General features: G+C 38.2%; 5 protein-coding genes and 1 non-coding gene across 15 annotated transcripts; 2 read left to right on the forward strand and 4 right to left on the reverse strand.

Moving 5' to 3' along the window:
- Window positions 1-299: 299 nt before the first annotated feature.
- On the reverse strand, window positions 300-3761 carry LOC104752767 (putative transferase At1g60990, chloroplastic). 9 transcript variants are annotated; one of them, XM_010474997.3, is made up of 13 exons: window positions 3427-3761; window positions 3120-3221; window positions 3009-3042; window positions 2805-2878; window positions 2648-2713; window positions 2490-2554; window positions 2289-2376; window positions 2113-2178; window positions 1874-2039; window positions 1519-1602; window positions 1314-1441; window positions 974-1211; window positions 300-629 (listed from the first exon to the last, which is right to left on the reverse strand). In XM_010474997.3, exons 1-12 carry the CDS (start codon window positions 3664-3666, stop codon window positions 1026-1028), a joined length of 1299 nt encoding a protein of 432 aa, XP_010473299.1. In that variant the 5' UTR covers window positions 3667-3761; the 3' UTR covers window positions 300-629; window positions 974-1025. The 9 variants fall into 9 exon arrangements, with proteins under 9 accessions (XP_010473299.1, XP_010473300.1, XP_087348281.1 ...); XM_010474998.3 differs by having other exon boundaries at window positions 300-632; window positions 3427-3754; XM_087492155.1 differs by having other exon boundaries at window positions 300-876; window positions 3427-3754.
- On the forward strand, window positions 393-972 carry LOC104752768 (defensin-like protein 249). Its single transcript, XM_010475000.3, has 2 exons — window positions 393-531; window positions 624-972. The coding sequence occupies exons 1-2, from the start codon at window positions 459-461 to the stop codon at window positions 830-832; spliced, it is 282 nt and encodes a 93-aa protein (XP_010473302.1). The 5' UTR covers window positions 393-458; the 3' UTR covers window positions 833-972.
- A 114-nt stretch (window positions 3762-3875) lies between the features above and the next one.
- Window positions 3876-8905, reverse strand: LOC104752769 (membralin-like protein At1g60995). Of its 2 annotated transcripts, none has more exons than XR_015584877.1 (15): window positions 8488-8905; window positions 8056-8118; window positions 7750-7855; window positions 7432-7628; window positions 6943-7024; window positions 6540-6601; window positions 6303-6397; window positions 6118-6197; window positions 5611-5694; window positions 5289-5405; window positions 5116-5196; window positions 4933-5039; window positions 4727-4818; window positions 4565-4641; window positions 3876-4475 (listed from the first exon to the last, which is right to left on the reverse strand). XR_015584877.1 is itself a non-coding variant. In XM_010475001.3 (15 exons), the coding sequence occupies exons 1-15, from the start codon at window positions 8638-8640 to the stop codon at window positions 3999-4001; spliced, it is 1878 nt and encodes a 625-aa protein (XP_010473303.2). In that variant the 5' UTR covers window positions 8641-8905; the 3' UTR covers window positions 3876-3998. The 2 variants fall into 2 exon arrangements, 1 of the variants encoding a protein (XP_010473303.2); XM_010475001.3 differs by having other exon boundaries at window positions 5116-5201.
- A 944-nt stretch (window positions 8906-9849) lies between these two features.
- LOC104752770 (cleavage and polyadenylation specificity factor subunit 3-I) lies at window positions 9850-12979 on the reverse strand. Its single transcript, XM_010475002.3, has 5 exons — window positions 12653-12979; window positions 12434-12531; window positions 12028-12073; window positions 11792-11941; window positions 9850-11666 (listed from the first exon to the last, which is right to left on the reverse strand). Exons 1-5 carry the CDS (start codon window positions 12794-12796, stop codon window positions 10020-10022), a joined length of 2085 nt encoding a protein of 694 aa, XP_010473304.1. The 5' UTR covers window positions 12797-12979; the 3' UTR covers window positions 9850-10019.
- Window positions 12917-12990, reverse strand: TRNAR-UCG (transfer RNA arginine (anticodon UCG)). The gene has a single exon. It is a non-coding gene; the product is annotated as a tRNA-Arg (tRNA).
- A 43-nt stretch (window positions 12991-13033) lies between these two features.
- LOC104752771 (wings apart-like protein 2) lies at window positions 13034-18066 on the forward strand. The gene is made up of 13 exons (XM_087492162.1): window positions 13034-13557; window positions 13865-13964; window positions 14075-14414; window positions 14647-14753; window positions 15262-15390; window positions 15485-15578; window positions 15696-15791; window positions 15907-16502; window positions 16674-16924; window positions 17084-17231; window positions 17328-17425; window positions 17509-17590; window positions 17687-18066. Exons 1-13 carry the CDS (start codon window positions 13121-13123, stop codon window positions 17768-17770), a joined length of 2562 nt encoding a protein of 853 aa, XP_087348288.1. The 5' UTR covers window positions 13034-13120; the 3' UTR covers window positions 17771-18066.
- The last annotated feature ends 44 nt before the right edge of the window (window positions 18067-18110 follow it).

Consider the following 18110-nt stretch of genomic DNA (forward strand, 5'->3'; position numbering starts at 1 on the left):
AAAAAAAAGGTGTATGTAGTTAACTTAACTAACATGTGTAGAAAAAATGAGCCACTGTAATCATTGAAACATTAAACAATAATATATGCAAAGAATAACATTATAATTTGTGGTGGTCCAAATGTTGAAAAACTTGATTTAGAGAGATCAAGTTTCGAATTTGCTCACTGTGATTTCAATAATAAGATAAGAATATCTTAATTCTACAAGTTATAAAATAAAAACAACATATCTTTTTATGAATTATGGCTACGGATTCCGTTTTTTTAGTCTTATTTTTTTTAGGACTACCCAAAACGGAATAAAACTCCAGGATACAAATTATGCACAGTCCAATGTGTATATCGTCAATATTTTAAATGTTAGTGCTTGTTTGGGGACAATCACATAATCATAACAATGACAATATATAGAAAACAAAGATAAGAAAGAGAGAAAAGAAACTTACAGAAAGACATATGAAGAAGTTGGCTGCAATCTTCTTGGCTTCCTCTGTCTTATTCTCCCTTCTTCCAATCCACCTTTCACAAGGTCTTCTTTATATCATTCTACTGCGATTACAGTTTTGCACGGTTAACTCAAAACAGCGTCGTCTTGATTCTTCTTTTCGCTTGATGAATTAGGTGAAGCTGCTGGGGAGAAAAGGGAGTGGTGTCCATCAAAACAACAAGTGTTCAGAGGTTCATGCTCAGATGATGGAGGACAAAAATGTCTAAATGACTTATTATGGACATGGAACCCAAGTGTAAGGCTCAGCCCTGTCTACTGTGATTGCACTCCTAAACGTCACAACAAGCGTCTCTGCGATTGTCCTAGTATGATTTGCCTCTAATAAAGGGTCTTATATATAAGACCCCAAACTCTTGTTCTATCTTCCTATGTATCCATATGTATCATTAATAATGTTTCTATTTTCCGAATATAATATACTATATCTCAAAATAAATGCGGAAACAAGTTTTGTTTTCGTTACCAGTGTGTTGTCCTTGTGTAGTCTCCTTGCATCATAGCGTATTTTCTTCTACTCAAGAACTCGAGTTGGCTGATGGAGGATGTTGCCGCGCTAGATAAGGAACTTCAGATACTATCCCAGAAATATCTTCACCTATAGTCACTGTGTTCCCAACTGAAGCTGCTTGTTTCTTGATGTAGCCTAACCCAAAATGGCCAGACCCGTTTCTTCCCGTAGTGTAGCTTGTTAGTTTCCCGACCTGAAAATAACGTTTATAAACTAGTTAAGGAATAGCAAAACAAAATTTGGCTTTTCTTCTTTGTTTTTGATCTACTAAGGTATGTACACAAACGCTCAAAACCTTTTTCCCTTCGACTGTGATGGTGCTGCCGGGTTCCGCTGGTGCAGAGAGATTAAGTCCACATAACCTTTGTTTGATTCCATCATATGTTATGAGTCTTGCTATAGTCTCCTGTCCCTTATAACATCCTGAGATGTTTGAAGATTGTTTCGTCAAGGCGTTTCTTGTATCGCTTTAGTTCACTGAACAAAAGCTTCTCAAATACCTTTGTTCAGAGATATCGAGTTCCATAGACCCGCCTCCAAAACATTAAATTCCTTGCTAAGTTCTCTCTCCGGTGCTGGTCTTCCTGCAAAACATAATGTTATTGGCCTGAGAAATACATTATTTCTCCGCTTATTCACTAAATCAATATCTAAAAATTCTGATTTCGCTAATGCCAAGAGAAAGATCTGAGAGCATACTTGTAAGTTATGAGCTTCTTGCCTACATAAGGTAAATATCGAACAATCATGCCTTTAGTAGGACTAGAGGCCACAAACTCATGACATTATATTTTGTAGGTTATCAGGTGATAGGTGATCATCGGTGCAAAACCAAATCGAGAATTTTTTACTAACCTTGAGTGATTCTAAGTTTCTCCCAGGCTACAGAGCCCATCGGAATGGCACCTTCAGCTAAAAGGGTTTTCCAGACAGAAACAGCACCCCCTGGTGACATTAACATGGTAAAGCCTTCATCTGAAATAAGACTTCCAACCGCAACTGTTATTGGCATTCCATCAAACTGACAAAGAAAGGAGCTTGTTACTTCATGTCGCTTCACAAGATCTGTTTCGATATTACAAAAAAAGGCTTACACTATAATGTTGATGCTGCCCATATGGCTGCCCAATAAGATCTCCCAGGTTCAGTTTAGACATGATCTGTTTGAAGTTTTTACAGCAGCATAAAAAACAATGTATTCGAACTACTAGAAAGGCTAACAGAGAACATTTTACAAGGAATTGTCAGTCTGCTTGAAGATTTATCTTACTTGGTTGCTTTTGGGTCCTGCTAAAGCAAATAAGCAAGTTTGCTTGGTAATGTCCTTGATCTCTACCTTGTCAGCAAAAAAAATGTACCTGAGAAGAGGAAAATGAGAAATAAATGATGTCAAGGTTTTCCAACGAAGCCTGATTTTCAAAGGAACCAGCAAAATATTGTATGTGAGCAAGGATGAAACGTTTTGACATACTTGTTCAGCATCTCAATTATGCTTTGGCATGTCGTTGGAGAAACCGTTAGCAGTATTGCATTTTTCTGAAAAGAAACAAAGAGTAGGTTAAACAGAGAAGTTGCATTTGAAATATATATGAGCCACTTAAAGTGAACACAAGGAATGAGTATGATTACCATGATCCAGGCATGTGCGATATCTATCGTTCGAGCTGTTGGGGTAACGAATACAGTGTCACATCCCTTCAAAAACGCCAAATAGATCCACAAGTAACTACCAACCACAGAAACAACAATTTACACTCAAATGCATATATCCCCAAAAAACATTAACCTGTCCTTCATTAAGGCTTTCAAAATTCGCGGTAGTTTGGTTGTGAAGGAAATGAGCGCGGTCATCTCCACTAACTTGATGGCAAAAGATGTAGCAAATATTAAAAACAACAAAAGATTAGGCAGAATCATAGGGAGAATCAAAGCGAACCAGCTCCATATCGAAAAAATGTAAAATAAGACAAGAGATAAATAAGGATTATACCTCTAATTCTCCCAAAATGTGAGAGGTCCACAACCTATAAATCAAGTTTTGATCAAACAAGAAATCATAATAATGCAAACAGCCAAAGAGCTTTAAAGTTAAGTAATATACCACAACTCCATTATCAAATGCATCTAAAGCCTCATCGTCGTTATCAAAACTCTCAACAACACCATCTTCTGAAACTTTCCCTCCAGCAACACTAATTGTATCCTTCATAAAGTCCATAAAACAATGCATTAGCATGATTACTACTAGAAACATCCAATTCACAAGAAACATAACACAAGCAAGAACCCAAAAATTGTTCGCTAATTTCTCGAAAGCTCTTCAAACAATACATTCCAATAACTGTTTCATAGAGCTAGGACTCGTAAGACTTTTCTACTCAAAGCAATTGTAATTCGAAGCTGCTTACATGGAGATCGTGATCAATCGGAGGCGGTGAGAAATCGAATTGCAACGAATCGGAAGAAGCAGAGACGCATCGGAGCTGAAACTTCCGTTCTCGGAAACCACTGGTTCGGAGACTAAGCGAGCGGCGGCGAAGAATTGTTGCGTCGTAGAGACAACATGGAAGCAGATCAGTATTGGTGATGTGGCTAACGCAATCTATCCTCATCATCGCCATGTCCGTACAACTCTTGAGAAGGTTCATATCAAAAAAAAAAAAAAAAAAAAAAAAAAGGAAAACAAGAAAAAAACACTCTTGCGAATATTATTATTTGCAAATAATAACTACTTTTACGTTGTAAATTCATATTTTCCAATTAAACAAAATTATAAAGCCAAGGCAAAGTGAAGTGTATATTCAAGAGTCAATGTCATATACATTTGCTTTACCTAACTTTGTTTGTTCTTTTCCCGTTTTTTTACCAATTTTTGTTTACCTTGTTTAATATTCCCAAAAGTTTGTCTCTCTGGCCAGTGGACTATGCAAGCAAAATAAGAAGAAAAAAAACAAATATACAGCAAACAAAGGAATACACTTTATTCAACTAAAAGAGGATCATGATGAGGGTTTTGAGTCGAAGTAGTAGTAGTATCTGCAAACACTTGAGCTTCATCTTCATCTCTCACATCTCTAAACATCGAAAGAAACGAGTTTAGTCCTTCTGACGAAGCACCGCCTAATATCCAGAGTAGCATTGAGCTGAATGAACTCATCGCGCCTGGTTGTTGTGGGTTAGGCTCTGCGGGGTTGGTGTTTGCTGCATTCTCTACTTGGTGCCCTTGACGTTGCGTTGGATTCTCGACTCCTCCGTCCCCTGTTGGAGATCTTGCTTCAGTGTTTGGGTTTGTGGTGGTTGTGTTGTTTGGACCAGATGGAGCTCGGTTTCTTGTCGTTCTGTTTAGCCTTGTGATGTGAACAGTCGACGCTAGGATTGTTGAGGAAGTGATGTGGAAGTCTGGGTGTTGCTGAAGGTGTGACTGTCGGCTTTGGAGGAATCTCTGAAGTGCTGGTACCTGTGATTTTTGTGAGATATAAACTTTTAATTGAAGCTTATCTTCTCTGGATCTGGCCAATATTCGAGTTGTTGGAATCACATGCTTACCTCAAAACGGTTCCAGAAGTACAGAATTAAGTGTTGCATGAATGCAGCGGTTGTCATTAGGGCGAGATAAGAAAAGCCTGTTGAGAGTTTCCCAGTAAGTGAACACGTCTGAACTTTCAGTACTTAAATAGACAAAATATAAGGTTAAACCCAAGTTCTTACCATATGCATACGAGAAGAAATATATATGGAACACCAAGAAGTATAGTAAAAAGAAACGCGGGAAGAACTTCATCGATATTGGTGTCCTGACACTGCAAGGAAAAGACTTTATTACTACTATTCCATTGAACAGGTAAAAATAAACTTCAAAGATGGAGCTTGATAGTGGAAATACAGATGACTGAGGCAAAAGAGGAAACCAAAACCTTATCAGGGTGAATAATTCGCATAGCCAGACGAGAACTAGAACCATGAAAGCCAATAGCTGATCGTCGTAAAACTCAAACAGGAAGAACAGAATCCCAATCATAATCTGCAATTTCAAATAGATATATTATGTCCGGCAAGGAACCCTCTGAAATATTCGAACGAGGTATGTGTATGCATACCGGGACAAAAACAAGCGATTCAATCACGTGAACGAAGATCAATTGAAATGTTGGTAACCGATGCTGGGCATGGTGTTGAAGCTGCACTGCAACAAATTTAGATCGAAACAAATATGATTGTTGAGAAGCAAAGATAACAAACCATCAGCTATTAGAATAGAAGAAAGACGAACCTGTGAACTTCAACATGCGAGTTTGTGTCTCCCGCAGTGTGAATGACACAGACATTGTGGTTGTGAAAAACACAAAAAGTGACATCATAAGCACACCACATTTCGTCACCAAGTAATCTGCATGCACCCCGGAATAATAATATTACTCAATAATTTAAAGCAAATGCTTACACTGAACTACAGATAAACAAAGTTGCAAGAGCTAATACAGCAGCCTTAGTGAGATCTTACAGTCTTATATAGCACTCATACTCAATAGATGCGAGATGCAAGGGAACTTTTTTTTTAACATATGGAGTTCACAAGACAGAACATGACAAACCTCCGAATTGCGCAGAACCTTCAGTAAGTTCTTGGGAGTAACTAAGATTATAAAATTCTCTTGTCTGGTAGTTGTATAGATAACCTGTCATGGAGGAAGTTGGCAGTCATATAAAGGGAAAACAGCATCTTTCACAACAGCACATAGATATAAACAGTTAAAGGGACATGAGCAGTCTGAGAAGAACAGATGAAAATCATGTAATAGCTACCAACAACAAAACTGGTTATTTTACATTTTGCATAGTCATGCATGAACCAATTGATAACAGCACACTAATCTCCGATAAGAATTATTAAAGGATAACTTTACTGAAGTACCAATAAGAGATAAATAGACAACCTCTGTTTAGTGATAGCGTGACCTTTTAGAAAGAAGCAGTTTGCACACAAGATACAACAGCAAAGGCAAACATATAGTTGTGGAATCAAAGGCCCCGAAGGAAAAGACACACAAATTGTGAAAAATGCGTGGACATTATTAACAGGAAAAACAGCTAATACCTACCTTGACCAGCAGAGTTCTGTAAGCTATTCATTATAATAGTATCATATCCTACAACTCTGTTTATAAGAAGTTGCTGCCACCTGCAAAAGTAATCCAATTTTAAGAAGCTTAAGCTTATCATTAGGATACAGCCCTACCATTCAATTAACTGTTTCAAAACTGAGGGCCAATAACATGAATATTACCTGTTGCCAAAGCAAGGATGGCGTGCCGATATGCTGACATTTGCAGTACGAATGTTATGCCGTGACTTTGCTTCATCAGGCAGCAAAAAGTAACCCTATATGGAAGTAAACCAAAGCAATTCTAAGACCGAACCAGAAATTGAACTGACGAATTCCTCATTTTTCACATCTTCATTATTAAGATGCTCAAGCATGTTCCACTTGTCATCTTTAAATTCTTGAGAGCATAATGTTTACCTTTTCCATGGTATATAGATATGTTGGCTCAAACTCTTGGGTTCTTTCCTCAAGCCATTGAACTGGAAAAAAAATCAACAAACAAATTGAAACATAGAAGTTCATGCAGACATCTCCCTACCCAAAGCAGAGTGAAAAGCCAAACCTGTGTGATTTTACTCATCTAATAACTAAACCTTCTTAAATGAAAAATTGTAGAAAGCTTATTAAGAAGGGGGCCCATGACAGAGTTTTTACATAGCAGCTTGCGTATCTAAAACAAGAAATGCTTTTCACAAGGAAAGGTATGTATTCAGATTCAATTTTACATTTGTGTAAACGGTCAATATAGGCTGAGAGTGATAGGTTCATTCAGATGATGAAGAACAAAACCAGAGTAAATATAAAATATAGTGGCTTTTACCTGCATAGTAGTTGACTCTATCCATATACAGTACATGCAACAATTTGGGTACATCAAGATTCAACGGTACGGCGATGATGTTCTGCATTTAAATTTGAAGAGCAAAATAATTTGTTTTCGTAAAAATACAAATAATCAGGATTGTAACCCATCAGATGACCTAAGTAATGTGGCACCAAAATATATATATTTTTAAAAAGCTAAGTCCATTTTTCTCACAAAATAAAGTGAAAAACTACTGAAAAAATTACACACCCCATCGATTGAGTCACATGCCACTTCAAATTTTCAGTAACATATATTTCCGATCAAAAGAATGCAGCGTAAGAACCATGCTTTAAAAGAGATATACCAAAAACATCCAACAGAAATCTCGCATAGGAGGTACAACATCTATATATATATGACAGCCATAAGCACTATCTAAGTCAGAATTTGAGAAACGGGAGGAAATGTAACATATTCTAAGTCATTTAAAAGACAACTCACCCATATTTTTCGAAAACCTCTGAGGATCCGTGCTGTATGCTGTAAAACAAAAGAAATGCGCCTATAACACTTTTTGAGAAAGCGAAGAATAACTGCTTTGACAGTCTCTTTTGCAGACACTGAGAAACTACTGCGGGGTTCTTCCTTATCAACTTTTACAAATATCTCGTCAGCGTTCTCTTCATTGGTAGAGCTTTCTGCATGATTGCAAAAAAAGGCAGTATCAGTCCCTGCAAACTACACATTTATTGCGCTCCTACATGCAGTCTATCCAAATCAAATTTAACCACAGCCTACTCCTAAACATAAACAAATCACCTTGATCAGTCTTTGAGACTTCTAAACTATCAGTTGTAGCCACAACTTGAGGAACATTGGCAGCAGTACTCTCATCATTACGTGACCACAACCCTGCACTTGTTATCTATATACCAGAGAAATCAGTAAATTAGACAATCAAGGATGAAATTTATATATTTATTGTCAACTGATTTCAAGAAAGAGACTTTCAAAGTATGAGTAGCCTAATTCTTGCAATGAGGAAGAAACAAGCTCATGGGCCTGGAAAATCTAGAAATATCCACTAGTTACACAAGCTAGTATCAAAACGGATAAGCTACATACCTTAATTTGCATAAGCTCTGCTTCAGTTAACTCAAATCCAGTCAGCTCGCTTGAACAACCAGGCTTTCCAAGAAAAAGAAAAAAGATTAACGAAATAAGTTAGAGAGAAACAATAAAGGTCAGATAAGAGAAGCTTAGGAGAGGCTACATGAAACTCTCCATGGATATTTCCAGGTACAAACAGTAGAATCCTAACCAAGGATCATCCCAACATCTTCGAAAGCTTTAGCTCCAGAATTTTCACATTAATGTAGTGACATAAACACAGAAAACCCAATGAAAACTGCTACCATCATCCTCTTCAAATTGTAGTATAACAGTATAAAAGGACCTAAACCTGTCCGATAAACCTAAAGCTAGATTTTCGAATCGTTCTGCACATACAAAAGAATGGGAAAAAATCAAAATCGAAAGAGAGTCAAAAAATTTCACCTGCTGAACATAATTGGCGTGCATAACAACGAGGATACAGAACAGAGTGATCGCGACGAAGAGATAAGTATACTCTAAGAAACCTCTAATCCTAGGCGTTAAGATCTGCGAAAACCTCTCCTGAACCCTAATAAACGTCTGCTCCGGATCCATAATTTTTCTGATCTCCTCCTCCGATGCACTATCTTTTCGTACGAAACTATCTACCTGCTTATTATAATTATACTGAAAGATTTCGTCGACATCGATTTTCGAATTGTGCGATTTCTTCTCCTTCTTCTGGGAGTTTTTACAGAAACATCATCAATCCACACAGATATATTGAAAGAAGATTGCAAAAAGCACCGCGAATGATATTTTTATTCACATGTTTTTTTTTTTTTTTTGTGGCTTTTATACATCTTTGTATTTAACAATTAAGAAGTTCGATAGTCTAGTGGTGCTTTTACGTTTTTGTTTTTGTGTTTGAGGTCACGAGTTCGATTCTCCCTCGTCAACATAAAAAAGTTACAACATTTTCCAAGTATCAACATAGAATCAAATCTCGATCTAGATAGTGTCCACCTTGGATTCATTCTCATCCACTATACACCAAAATGAATGAGGTTGTTCCTTAATCTCCTTGACAGAATTCCGTGAAGTACGAACAAAAGTGATAAACACCTAAGACTTGAAATCCTCTTTCTCTAACCAAATGGTAGTAATAGTCTAGAGTTTTCATTAGATACCTTTTCATAAACCTCAAGAATGGCAATCTTTTCCTGAAAGCTTCCACTGCTGATTGCTCAGCAATCTTTGTTTCCCAAAGTACTAGCTTCTCCCTGTCTCAATATCAATATTTTATGTTTTCGTTGCATCAACTCCTCAGCCTTTGGTTTTATTTTATTCATTTTTGAATCTCTGGTACATAAAATAATCATGAGAGCATCAATTTTGAATCACTAGCACAGGAAGAAAGAAGATATGAGAAAACATGAATACACTAAATGATAGAGAACTTGTAAAATTTGGCAGGGAGGGAAAGAGTAATATGTATTCTCATCTTATAATGCTACTTTCTCTGTTCCTTCAATAAATACTATGTGCATTGCAAAACTCCTAAAAAAAAGAGCCAATCAGAAATTCAAAATATTTGTACACTTGTTACTAGTACTTCAATTTGCAGAGGTATAAGCTAAACTAGGAGCATGGAAAAAAAAAAAAAGATACTGTAAGCAAGAAGGCCATGCCTGTGTTACTGTGTAGAGCATAGTTCACAAGTGAACTGATGAAAAACTCGGTCTGGGATGGTCTGAGCATAGTTCACATCGAATCTGAACTATGTGACAGAGTCTTATAAAACTCCTTACTTGATAACATCCATTTAGAGTTAAATCATCATCACATTAAACTCAGAAAAGCTGAAAGTTTTATAAAACACGTTCTTAACAACATCCATTACACTTAATCATCACCATTAGTAAACTTGGAAACATAAATATCATTAGATGATTAAAAGAAACCTCAACGATGACTTTATTAAAAAAAAACAACTAAGAAGAAGCTGAGAGAGGGATTGGTTTCACAGCGCTCCGAATCCGCTCAAAAGCTACTCTTACTCTTTCCTTAAGACCTGAATGCTCACTCTCTACCTCTCCACTCTCTTTATCAAGCTGCGCCACATTGCCATCGACCCTGATCACCAGTTTCCCGTTCTCTCCTAGTTTCACATCCCCGAAGAGCGACACGAGAAGCGCGTATATCACTTTCTCAACTTTCTTCCCATTCTCTTCCTCGGATTTCACAACATCTTCTTCTTCCACAACGATCTTGGGGACTTCGCGGCTGATGTTGAGAACCAGAGCTACAATGGAGTCTGAAACCATGTCGCTTATCGGATCTGATGACCACTGCAGCGAGATGTGCTTCTCTGATTCTTGTTTAACCGTTACTCTTTCATGTACTATCAGTGCCGGAAGCCCCGATTCCTCATCTGTTGAAGATTCCACGCTCTCGAAAATTTTCTCGAGGCGATGTTTTATAACACCAAAAGCTCCTGCAAACGGAATTGTTATCCGCTGAGTTACGGTCGCTGTTGATAGCTGTGAGAAAACATGGAGTTCATCAGGTGCCATTATCTGATAAGTGAACCCTTTCTTCACCAGAATCCCACTCACTGAATCGCCAACATCAGGTGTCTTTTCAGCCAATCTCCCAATGGTTTTCGCCAGTTTCTCAGAGTTAAAGTACATTTCAACAGACTCACAGTTCTTCGGGGTCATGATCCTTGTGTTTCCATCAGGAAACTCCGTGAAGAGCTTCTGTTTGAGCCTCATCATCTCGTTAGCTTCACCGTGAACAAGTATGATGTTAGGAGGCATGAGCTCTTTCAAGAACGTGCTCGTCTGCGCGTAATCTGCGTGAGCAGAGAATGAGATATAGTGCACTTGCATGTTGAGAGGAGCAGTAAGTCCATTCATAAGAGTCACCTCCTTCGGTTCATTTATTATCGTCTTCGCCAGTGTACCTTCCACCATGTAACCAGGTATAATACAAGCATTTTTCTTATCTGAACACCAGCTGTCAAAGAGTTGCCTTGAGAGACCACTTTGAAGACCTCCAGGAGTAGCCATAACCACACATGGACCGACATCGCTAAAATCATCGATGCTGTTTAATGGAGAAATGTGCTTGAACACAAACGGATTAGAATTTGCAAACTGGTTGCGGATCCTGTCGTTCATAGATAATATGTAGGTTTGGTAAACTGCCATACACTTTTTGGCGAGCGGTGATGCATAGTAGATTGGGATATTGTTTAGATCTGGGTGGTTCGCCCAGTATTCATCTAAAATCAAGAGAAGTTCCTGTGCACGGCCCAGTGCAAAAGCCGGGATCAGCACACGTCCTCCCTGAGCCACCGTTGAATGGATTACATCAGTGAAGCGTTTCTCACGAATATGACGAGACTGATGAAGCTGGACACCGGATGTGGATTCAATGATGCATATGTCAGGGGAGAACTGAGGAAGCTCAGCTGCTCTCAGATGTCGGTCTTCCTCACGTGAATAATCACCTGTGTAGAGGATCCGGACACCAGCTATATCTACCATAAACATGGCTGCACCCAAAACATGGCCTGCCGTGTAACACCAGAACTTTATGCCGTTTACTTCAACCGTTTGATGGAAATCAATTACCTAGAGAGGAATCAAACATAAACTTTAACTCAACCATGAATGATCTAATATCTTTTGAACTTATCCCAAACCAAATGGAGTGATTAAAGTATAAACATAGTCATATGATACAATGCAGGACTAACCTCAATTTTGTCCATGGACTTGTTGATGTCTTGTTCATCGAACAACATATCTTCCACTGACACTTTGCTCACTTTTACATAATCTGTAAGCAACAGCTTGTAGATGGCCTTTGTTGCATGTGTCATGAAAACCCGCCCATTGAATGTCGTCTAATCAAACATCAATAACCTGAATTAGTTCCCAGCTATATTTTAACACATCAACACAACAAAATCATTCGGACAGAGAAACAAACCTTCTCCAGAAAATAAGGTAGCGATGCTGCATGATCTATATGAAAGCTGCAACCAAAAGCATCAACCCATGGTTTGTTATCTTATACTAAAAAAACCTCTCACCAAACTAAATCAGAAGAAGAACGGAATTACAAATTTGTTCAAGTAGACAAACAAACACATCTATTAGCTTTAAACTAATCCAAGGAAGGTTTCCACTACACATCAAAGCTTCTGTTTTTTTTTTGTACTAAAAAGCTTAAAAGTTTGAAGATTTGCTTTAGTAGCCTCCCAATTTTATCTCTTTACATGAGAAACAATTATATAAACATTCCCAAATCTACATCAATTTCTCAATCCACTCAAACCAAGACACTAAACCTTTTCAACTGATTAAAGAGCAAGAAGAAGAAGAAGTAAACATACTGAGTAATCAAGAGGACATCAATGGTGGAAGGATCAATCTCATCAAAGTAAGGCAACGCAGCCATGCCCGAGTAGGCAGGATGAATCCCACAATCAAACTGCACAAAAACACAACCAAGAATCAACAACACAACAATAAGACATGCCCTGCTCCCAACAACACCAAATCAAACACACATTAGAAGAAAAAACGGGGAGAGAAAGAAACGAAACACACACCAGAATGTTTTTGCCTCTAAAGGACATGTAAACACAGGAACGACCCACTTCGCTTCCGGCTCCCAAAGGAGTGACGATAAGCTGATCTCCATCTCGCGTAGTTGGTTGCTCTCTTCTTTTCAGAGAAATAGAAGAAGAAGCCATGTCTCTCGTTTTCTCGATTCCTCCTCGAAAGAGAAGAAGAAGAAGCCCAAAAACGAAAAAAGTTTCAATTTTTATTATCTCTCAAACCCTAAAAAAAAAGAAGGAAACTATATAAAAAAGCGACCACAGTGGGAGTCGAACCCACGACCTTCTGATCCGAAGTCAGACGCGCTAATCCACTGCGCTATGCGGTCAGTACGTAACACCTTATAACTTTAATTTTTAAATACGATTAATGTTCAATACCGAAAATACCCTTACGCCGGTTTTGTCACCTAAAGTCTGCGCCAAGGAGAGAAAAGTTCGAACGAAGCTTTCTCGGCGATGACGGAGCGAACGTACAGACGACGCAAACCGGGGATGTTAAGGACCTATTCCGACTCTTTAAACGACGCCGTTTCATCTCAGGCGGAGTATCTTTCTTCATCTTCGTCTCCAGATACGGAGCCACTTGAATTCCCCACTCAAGAGTCGTCCTGTCTCTGGAATTATTCTTCAAGATCCAATTTTTCGGACGATGATTTTAATCAGAAGAGGGCTAAGAGACCCAGGAGGAACGGTGGTGGAGGGTTTGGTTTGACTTCGAGTTTGATGGAGCCAGCGCAAGAGTTTGGCGAGTTAATGGAGAATGAAGACGAGGTTAAGTTCGCGCTTGATGGGTTAAAGAAAGGACATCAAGTTAGGACCAGAAGAGCTGCTCTGTCGTCTCTTCTCTCGAATTTCGAATTCAAACATCAGCGACGGTCTTTGAGAGCTTTAGGGTACGTAAGCTTTCTTTATTTACTTTGTATTTGAAAGTTTCTGAATTTGGTTGTGGGTTTCGTGTTTAGAGATTTGTTTGAGCTTTCTGCGTTTTGGGTAGTAATGATCGTCCAGATTGATGAAGGTTATTAGGGTATGTATAGGTAGAAGCTGATTTTGGAACCTGTAAAATTTGTCAAAAGGTCTAGAATTTATCATTGGCTAGTCGATTTGTTTTGGAACAGTAGATGAGATGTCCTTAACAATGAGCATTGTGGTATCTCACAAAAAAATTTCCCCTATTTTCCTGGGAGTTGGTTGTTTCAGGATCTCACAATCCATAATTGATGCGATTTTGGGTCTCAGCCTTGATGACATACCAAGCAATCTTGCTGCAGCTACCCTTTTCTTTGTGCTAACTGCTGATGTAAGTGACCTGCACATTACTTGCATTGTGAATATTATGCTTGTGATGTTCTTTTCTCTTTCTGCAGTGCAATTTTTAGCTTGTTTACCGTTTTACTTTCATGATTCTAGGGTCAAGATGGCCACTCTATGGAGTCATCCAACTCCATCAATTTTTTGATAAAGCTGTTGAGACCTGTGGTTCCCGTCAGTACTAAAGGGAAGCCTCGAAATATAGGATCTAGGATCTTATCAATAATCAAGGATGCTGATGCAGTGTGTGATGCAGCCAATATGGATGATTCAAGCTCCTGTGATATACTGTCTAGAGCACAGGACATTCTTGTTAATTGCAAGGAGTTGAGATTGATTGATAGCTATAAAATTGAAAGGATGAGGCCTGAGCTAAGTTCAAAATGGCTAGCTTTGTTGATGATGGAGAAGGCGTGCTTGTCCAAAATCTCTTTTGAAGGTACTTGAACTTGTTGTCTGTTTTGTTGGAAACATTGACTAGCTGACTTCTTAAAGGCATCTGGTGTATTCTATAGGGTTATAGAAATTGAAAAGTCATGTTATCTGCTGTGATTATTTGCTTCCAGTGATTCAGTTTAACAAATGTGTAGCCGGTTGTAGATCCTAAGACAAGATTATAATTGATCTATATTGTTTCTTCCTAATTATTTATATTGTTCTTCCTTATCCAGATACCTCTGTGAAAAAAACTCGAGGAATGTTCAAGGAGAAACTGCGAGAACTTGGAGGGCTTGATGCAGTCTTTGACGTTGTAATGGATTGTCACGCTGTAATGGAGGTGTGGACCTATTTGTTTCATTTTTTTTTCATTTGTTTCTTTGTAGGATGTCAATAACTTCTGTAAAGTGTCGTAGATTGCTAGCTTTTTAATTGTTCGGTTATCTTCAGGATCATATTTTATCTGATTCCAATTTTTTTTTCTGAAAATCGTTGCACAAATGTGTAGCCGGTTCTCTGTTAAACTGGATTATTTGCTTCCAGTGATTCAGTTTAACAAATGTGTAGCCGGTTGTAGATCCTACGACAAGATTATTTGCTTCCAGTGATTCTCTTTAACAAATGTGTAGCCGGTTCTTTACATGTACCTTGCTAAATATATCTAAAGAGAATTCGTATTTTGTTGTAAAACAGTTTAATGTTACTGTCACTAGTCAGAATACTTTTGTTGGGGACAAGAAAGATTTCTGTCTTAGTGGTGGCAAAGACTGTGTACTTAAGTTGTCAATGGTTACTGGGCCTTTGCAATTGTATTTAATAAGAGTTTCTAATGCATATTTTGTTTGCAGAGCTGGTTGGAACATGACATATTCTCTGTCGAGGATATAAAAGATGACTTGAATAAGCAGAGTCTGATGTTGCTCCTGAAATGTCTAAAAATCATGGAGAATGCGACGTTCCTCAGCACAGAGAACCAGGTAGCTTTATGTATTTTGGATTCCTAGCCTCAAGTTAGCTTGTATTGATTAGTTCTGCACCTGGAAAAGTAACTTCATATATTATTTCTTTCAGAATCATTTACTCGGATATAATAGAAATATGGGTTCTCATGGACTCCGACTGTCTTTCACGGAGCTAATGATAAGTGTCATCAAGATACTTTCAGGTACACAATGCTTTGTTTTGGATATGTTACATTGTTACCAACTTACCATGACTTCCTCCCATGTTATCATCTATTAGACAATTTATTTCTGATGGTTGGTTCAACTGTTTACACCAGATCTTCAGTTACGTGCTCTTGGGAACAAAAAGCATCCTCGCCCTCACGGTTTAAATGGTGTTAATCGTGAGACTATTTCAAGAGCAGATTGTAAAGGTATCCCATTCTGATGGCCACAAACGCATCTCCACCTCTCGTTACTTTTGTCTCTCTATCAATTCTCTGTTTCTTTGTATGTTACTCTCTGTCCAACCACATCTTTTTTCTGCAGTTAACATGGAGGTTATCAGAATTAGTTCAGATACTTGCTCTGTCACTAGCTGTAGTTCCATAAGAAGTGCAAGTGTATCGGAGAGACCTCACTCTGCATTCCTGTTAGGTTGCTCAGCGACACCAAAGTCGGAGTCTCAATTAAGTGTAATATCAATAAATGATCCCTGCAAGCTAACGACAAGAGCTGGTTCCAACACTGGGTCGTTCTCAAGTAGATTAGCCTCATTGGGTAGTGGCATTTCCAGAAGCAATGCGAGGAATATTCAAATTGGAGAACCCAATTGTAAAAAAGTTGAAAACTTTACATCCTTGGAGGATAGTCAAGATCCTTTTTCATTTGATTTGGAAGAGTCAGGACCTTCCGAAAAACAAAAGAAATCTAAAGCTCAAAAGAGGAAAGGACGCTATAGAGATAAGAAGGATGAACGCTCTCATCAGCTTTTCTCGAGCCAGGAGGAATCAAACCATGGGTTCAATTCTCAGGAAGAATCAAGTGATAGAGATCGCCATGTAACAGAACAACCTTCTTCAACATATGAAATTGATAAAGGATGTCTCTGTCTTATATCTGATTGCCTTTTAACAGCCGTGAAGGTAAGAATCTTCTTAACAGTATTTTTTCTGTTCTGTAACATAAGTTCTGCAGCTGGAATGGAATTAATTTTGGAACAGAATGGAATCTCACCTTTTATGCTAATCTGTTTAGATATGTGGGTATATCATGTGATCCCTTGCTACTTTCTGATACTATGAACATATTCTCAGGTGTTAATGAACTTAACAAATGATAACTCCGTTGGTTGTCGGCAAGTTGCTGCCTGCAGAGGACTGGAGAGTATGGCTGAATTAATTGCTGAACATTTTCCTTCCTTCACCAGATCTCCCCTTTTGAGTGAGTTGGAAATACCGGGGTCATGCCACAAGAAAGAGAAACATCTCACAGACCAGGAACTAGAATTCCTTGTTGCCATTTTGGGGTTACTGGTCAACTTGGTGGAAAAAGACGGAATAAACAGGTACCAAACTCTCTACTCTTTTGGGAAAACATAGTCACTGGTTGTCTTCTATAGTTCTATGCACATTGGAAAACTCTTGATTTCATCTTTCTATATATGATCTGACTCTTACCTTATGTCTTCAGAAGTCTTGGCTAACCAGTTATTACTTTTTTGTAGGTCTAGGCTCGCGGCAGCTAGTGTTCCGATCACCAATCCAGAAGGGTTGCAAGTGAGTGAACAAGACATGATTCCTCTTTTATGCTCAATCTTTCTCACCAATCAAGGATCCGTAGACACCATAGAAGAAACAAGTACTTTTACTTTGGTTAGTATCTAATCATTGTATTCTTATCGATTTTGAAAGTCCCTTAAAAGAAAGTATGTCTTATAGAGTTAAACCTGCCCCTTCGTAATATGTCAGGATGATGAAGAAGCTGTCTTAGAAAGCGAAAAGGAAGCGGAAAAGATGATCGTGGAGGCATATTCTGCCCTTTTACTTGCATTTCTATCCACAGCAAGGTTATTTATCCATATCTTTGTTTTGCCTTTTAAGTAATCTAGTTCTCAGAAAAAGTTGTAACATAATCTCTTATTGTTAGCAGTAGAAGTATACGCAATGCAATCAGAGATTATCTCCCAAAGCGCAGCCTGGCAATTCTGGTACCGGTGTTGGATAGATTTGTGGTACGTGTCTCTAAACTCTTTCTTTATCAGTCTTAGAAATCGATGTGGTATGCAGACTGAAACCTTTTGATGCGACCACGTACTTGTCCATGTTAGGCGTTTCATACAACACTGGACATGATTCCTCCGGAAACGCATAAAGCAGTTATGGAAGTTATCGAGTCGTGCAAATTGCCATAGGACGAACAAAAAGAAAAAAAAAACAGGCGATATCTTCGTGTTCCTTTCACTGTACAGCTTGTGCAACACATTGGGTTTGCTCCACACTTATAGTTAGTGATCACACAAATGATAATGTTCCATGTATAATATATAGATAGTACAAATAGAGTATCTTAGAGATTTCTTTAGAGGTTTTAGCTTCTCTGGTTCGGCTTGGATTTGTAATGCACGTCCCATTCTTTTGTACTTTTGTCATACAAAGAAAGAAGAAAAAGATATATAAAAATAACATGCTTCATGAGAGTCTTATCTCATCACATTTCTTTGATATTCAAAAATCAAGATTATCAAATATTGG

Source organism: Camelina sativa, chromosome 16 (assembly GCF_030686135.1).
Source record: "Camelina sativa cultivar CO46 ecotype springtype chromosome 16, ASM3068613v1".
NCBI classification, from domain to species: Eukaryota; Viridiplantae; Streptophyta; class Magnoliopsida; order Brassicales; family Brassicaceae; genus Camelina; species Camelina sativa.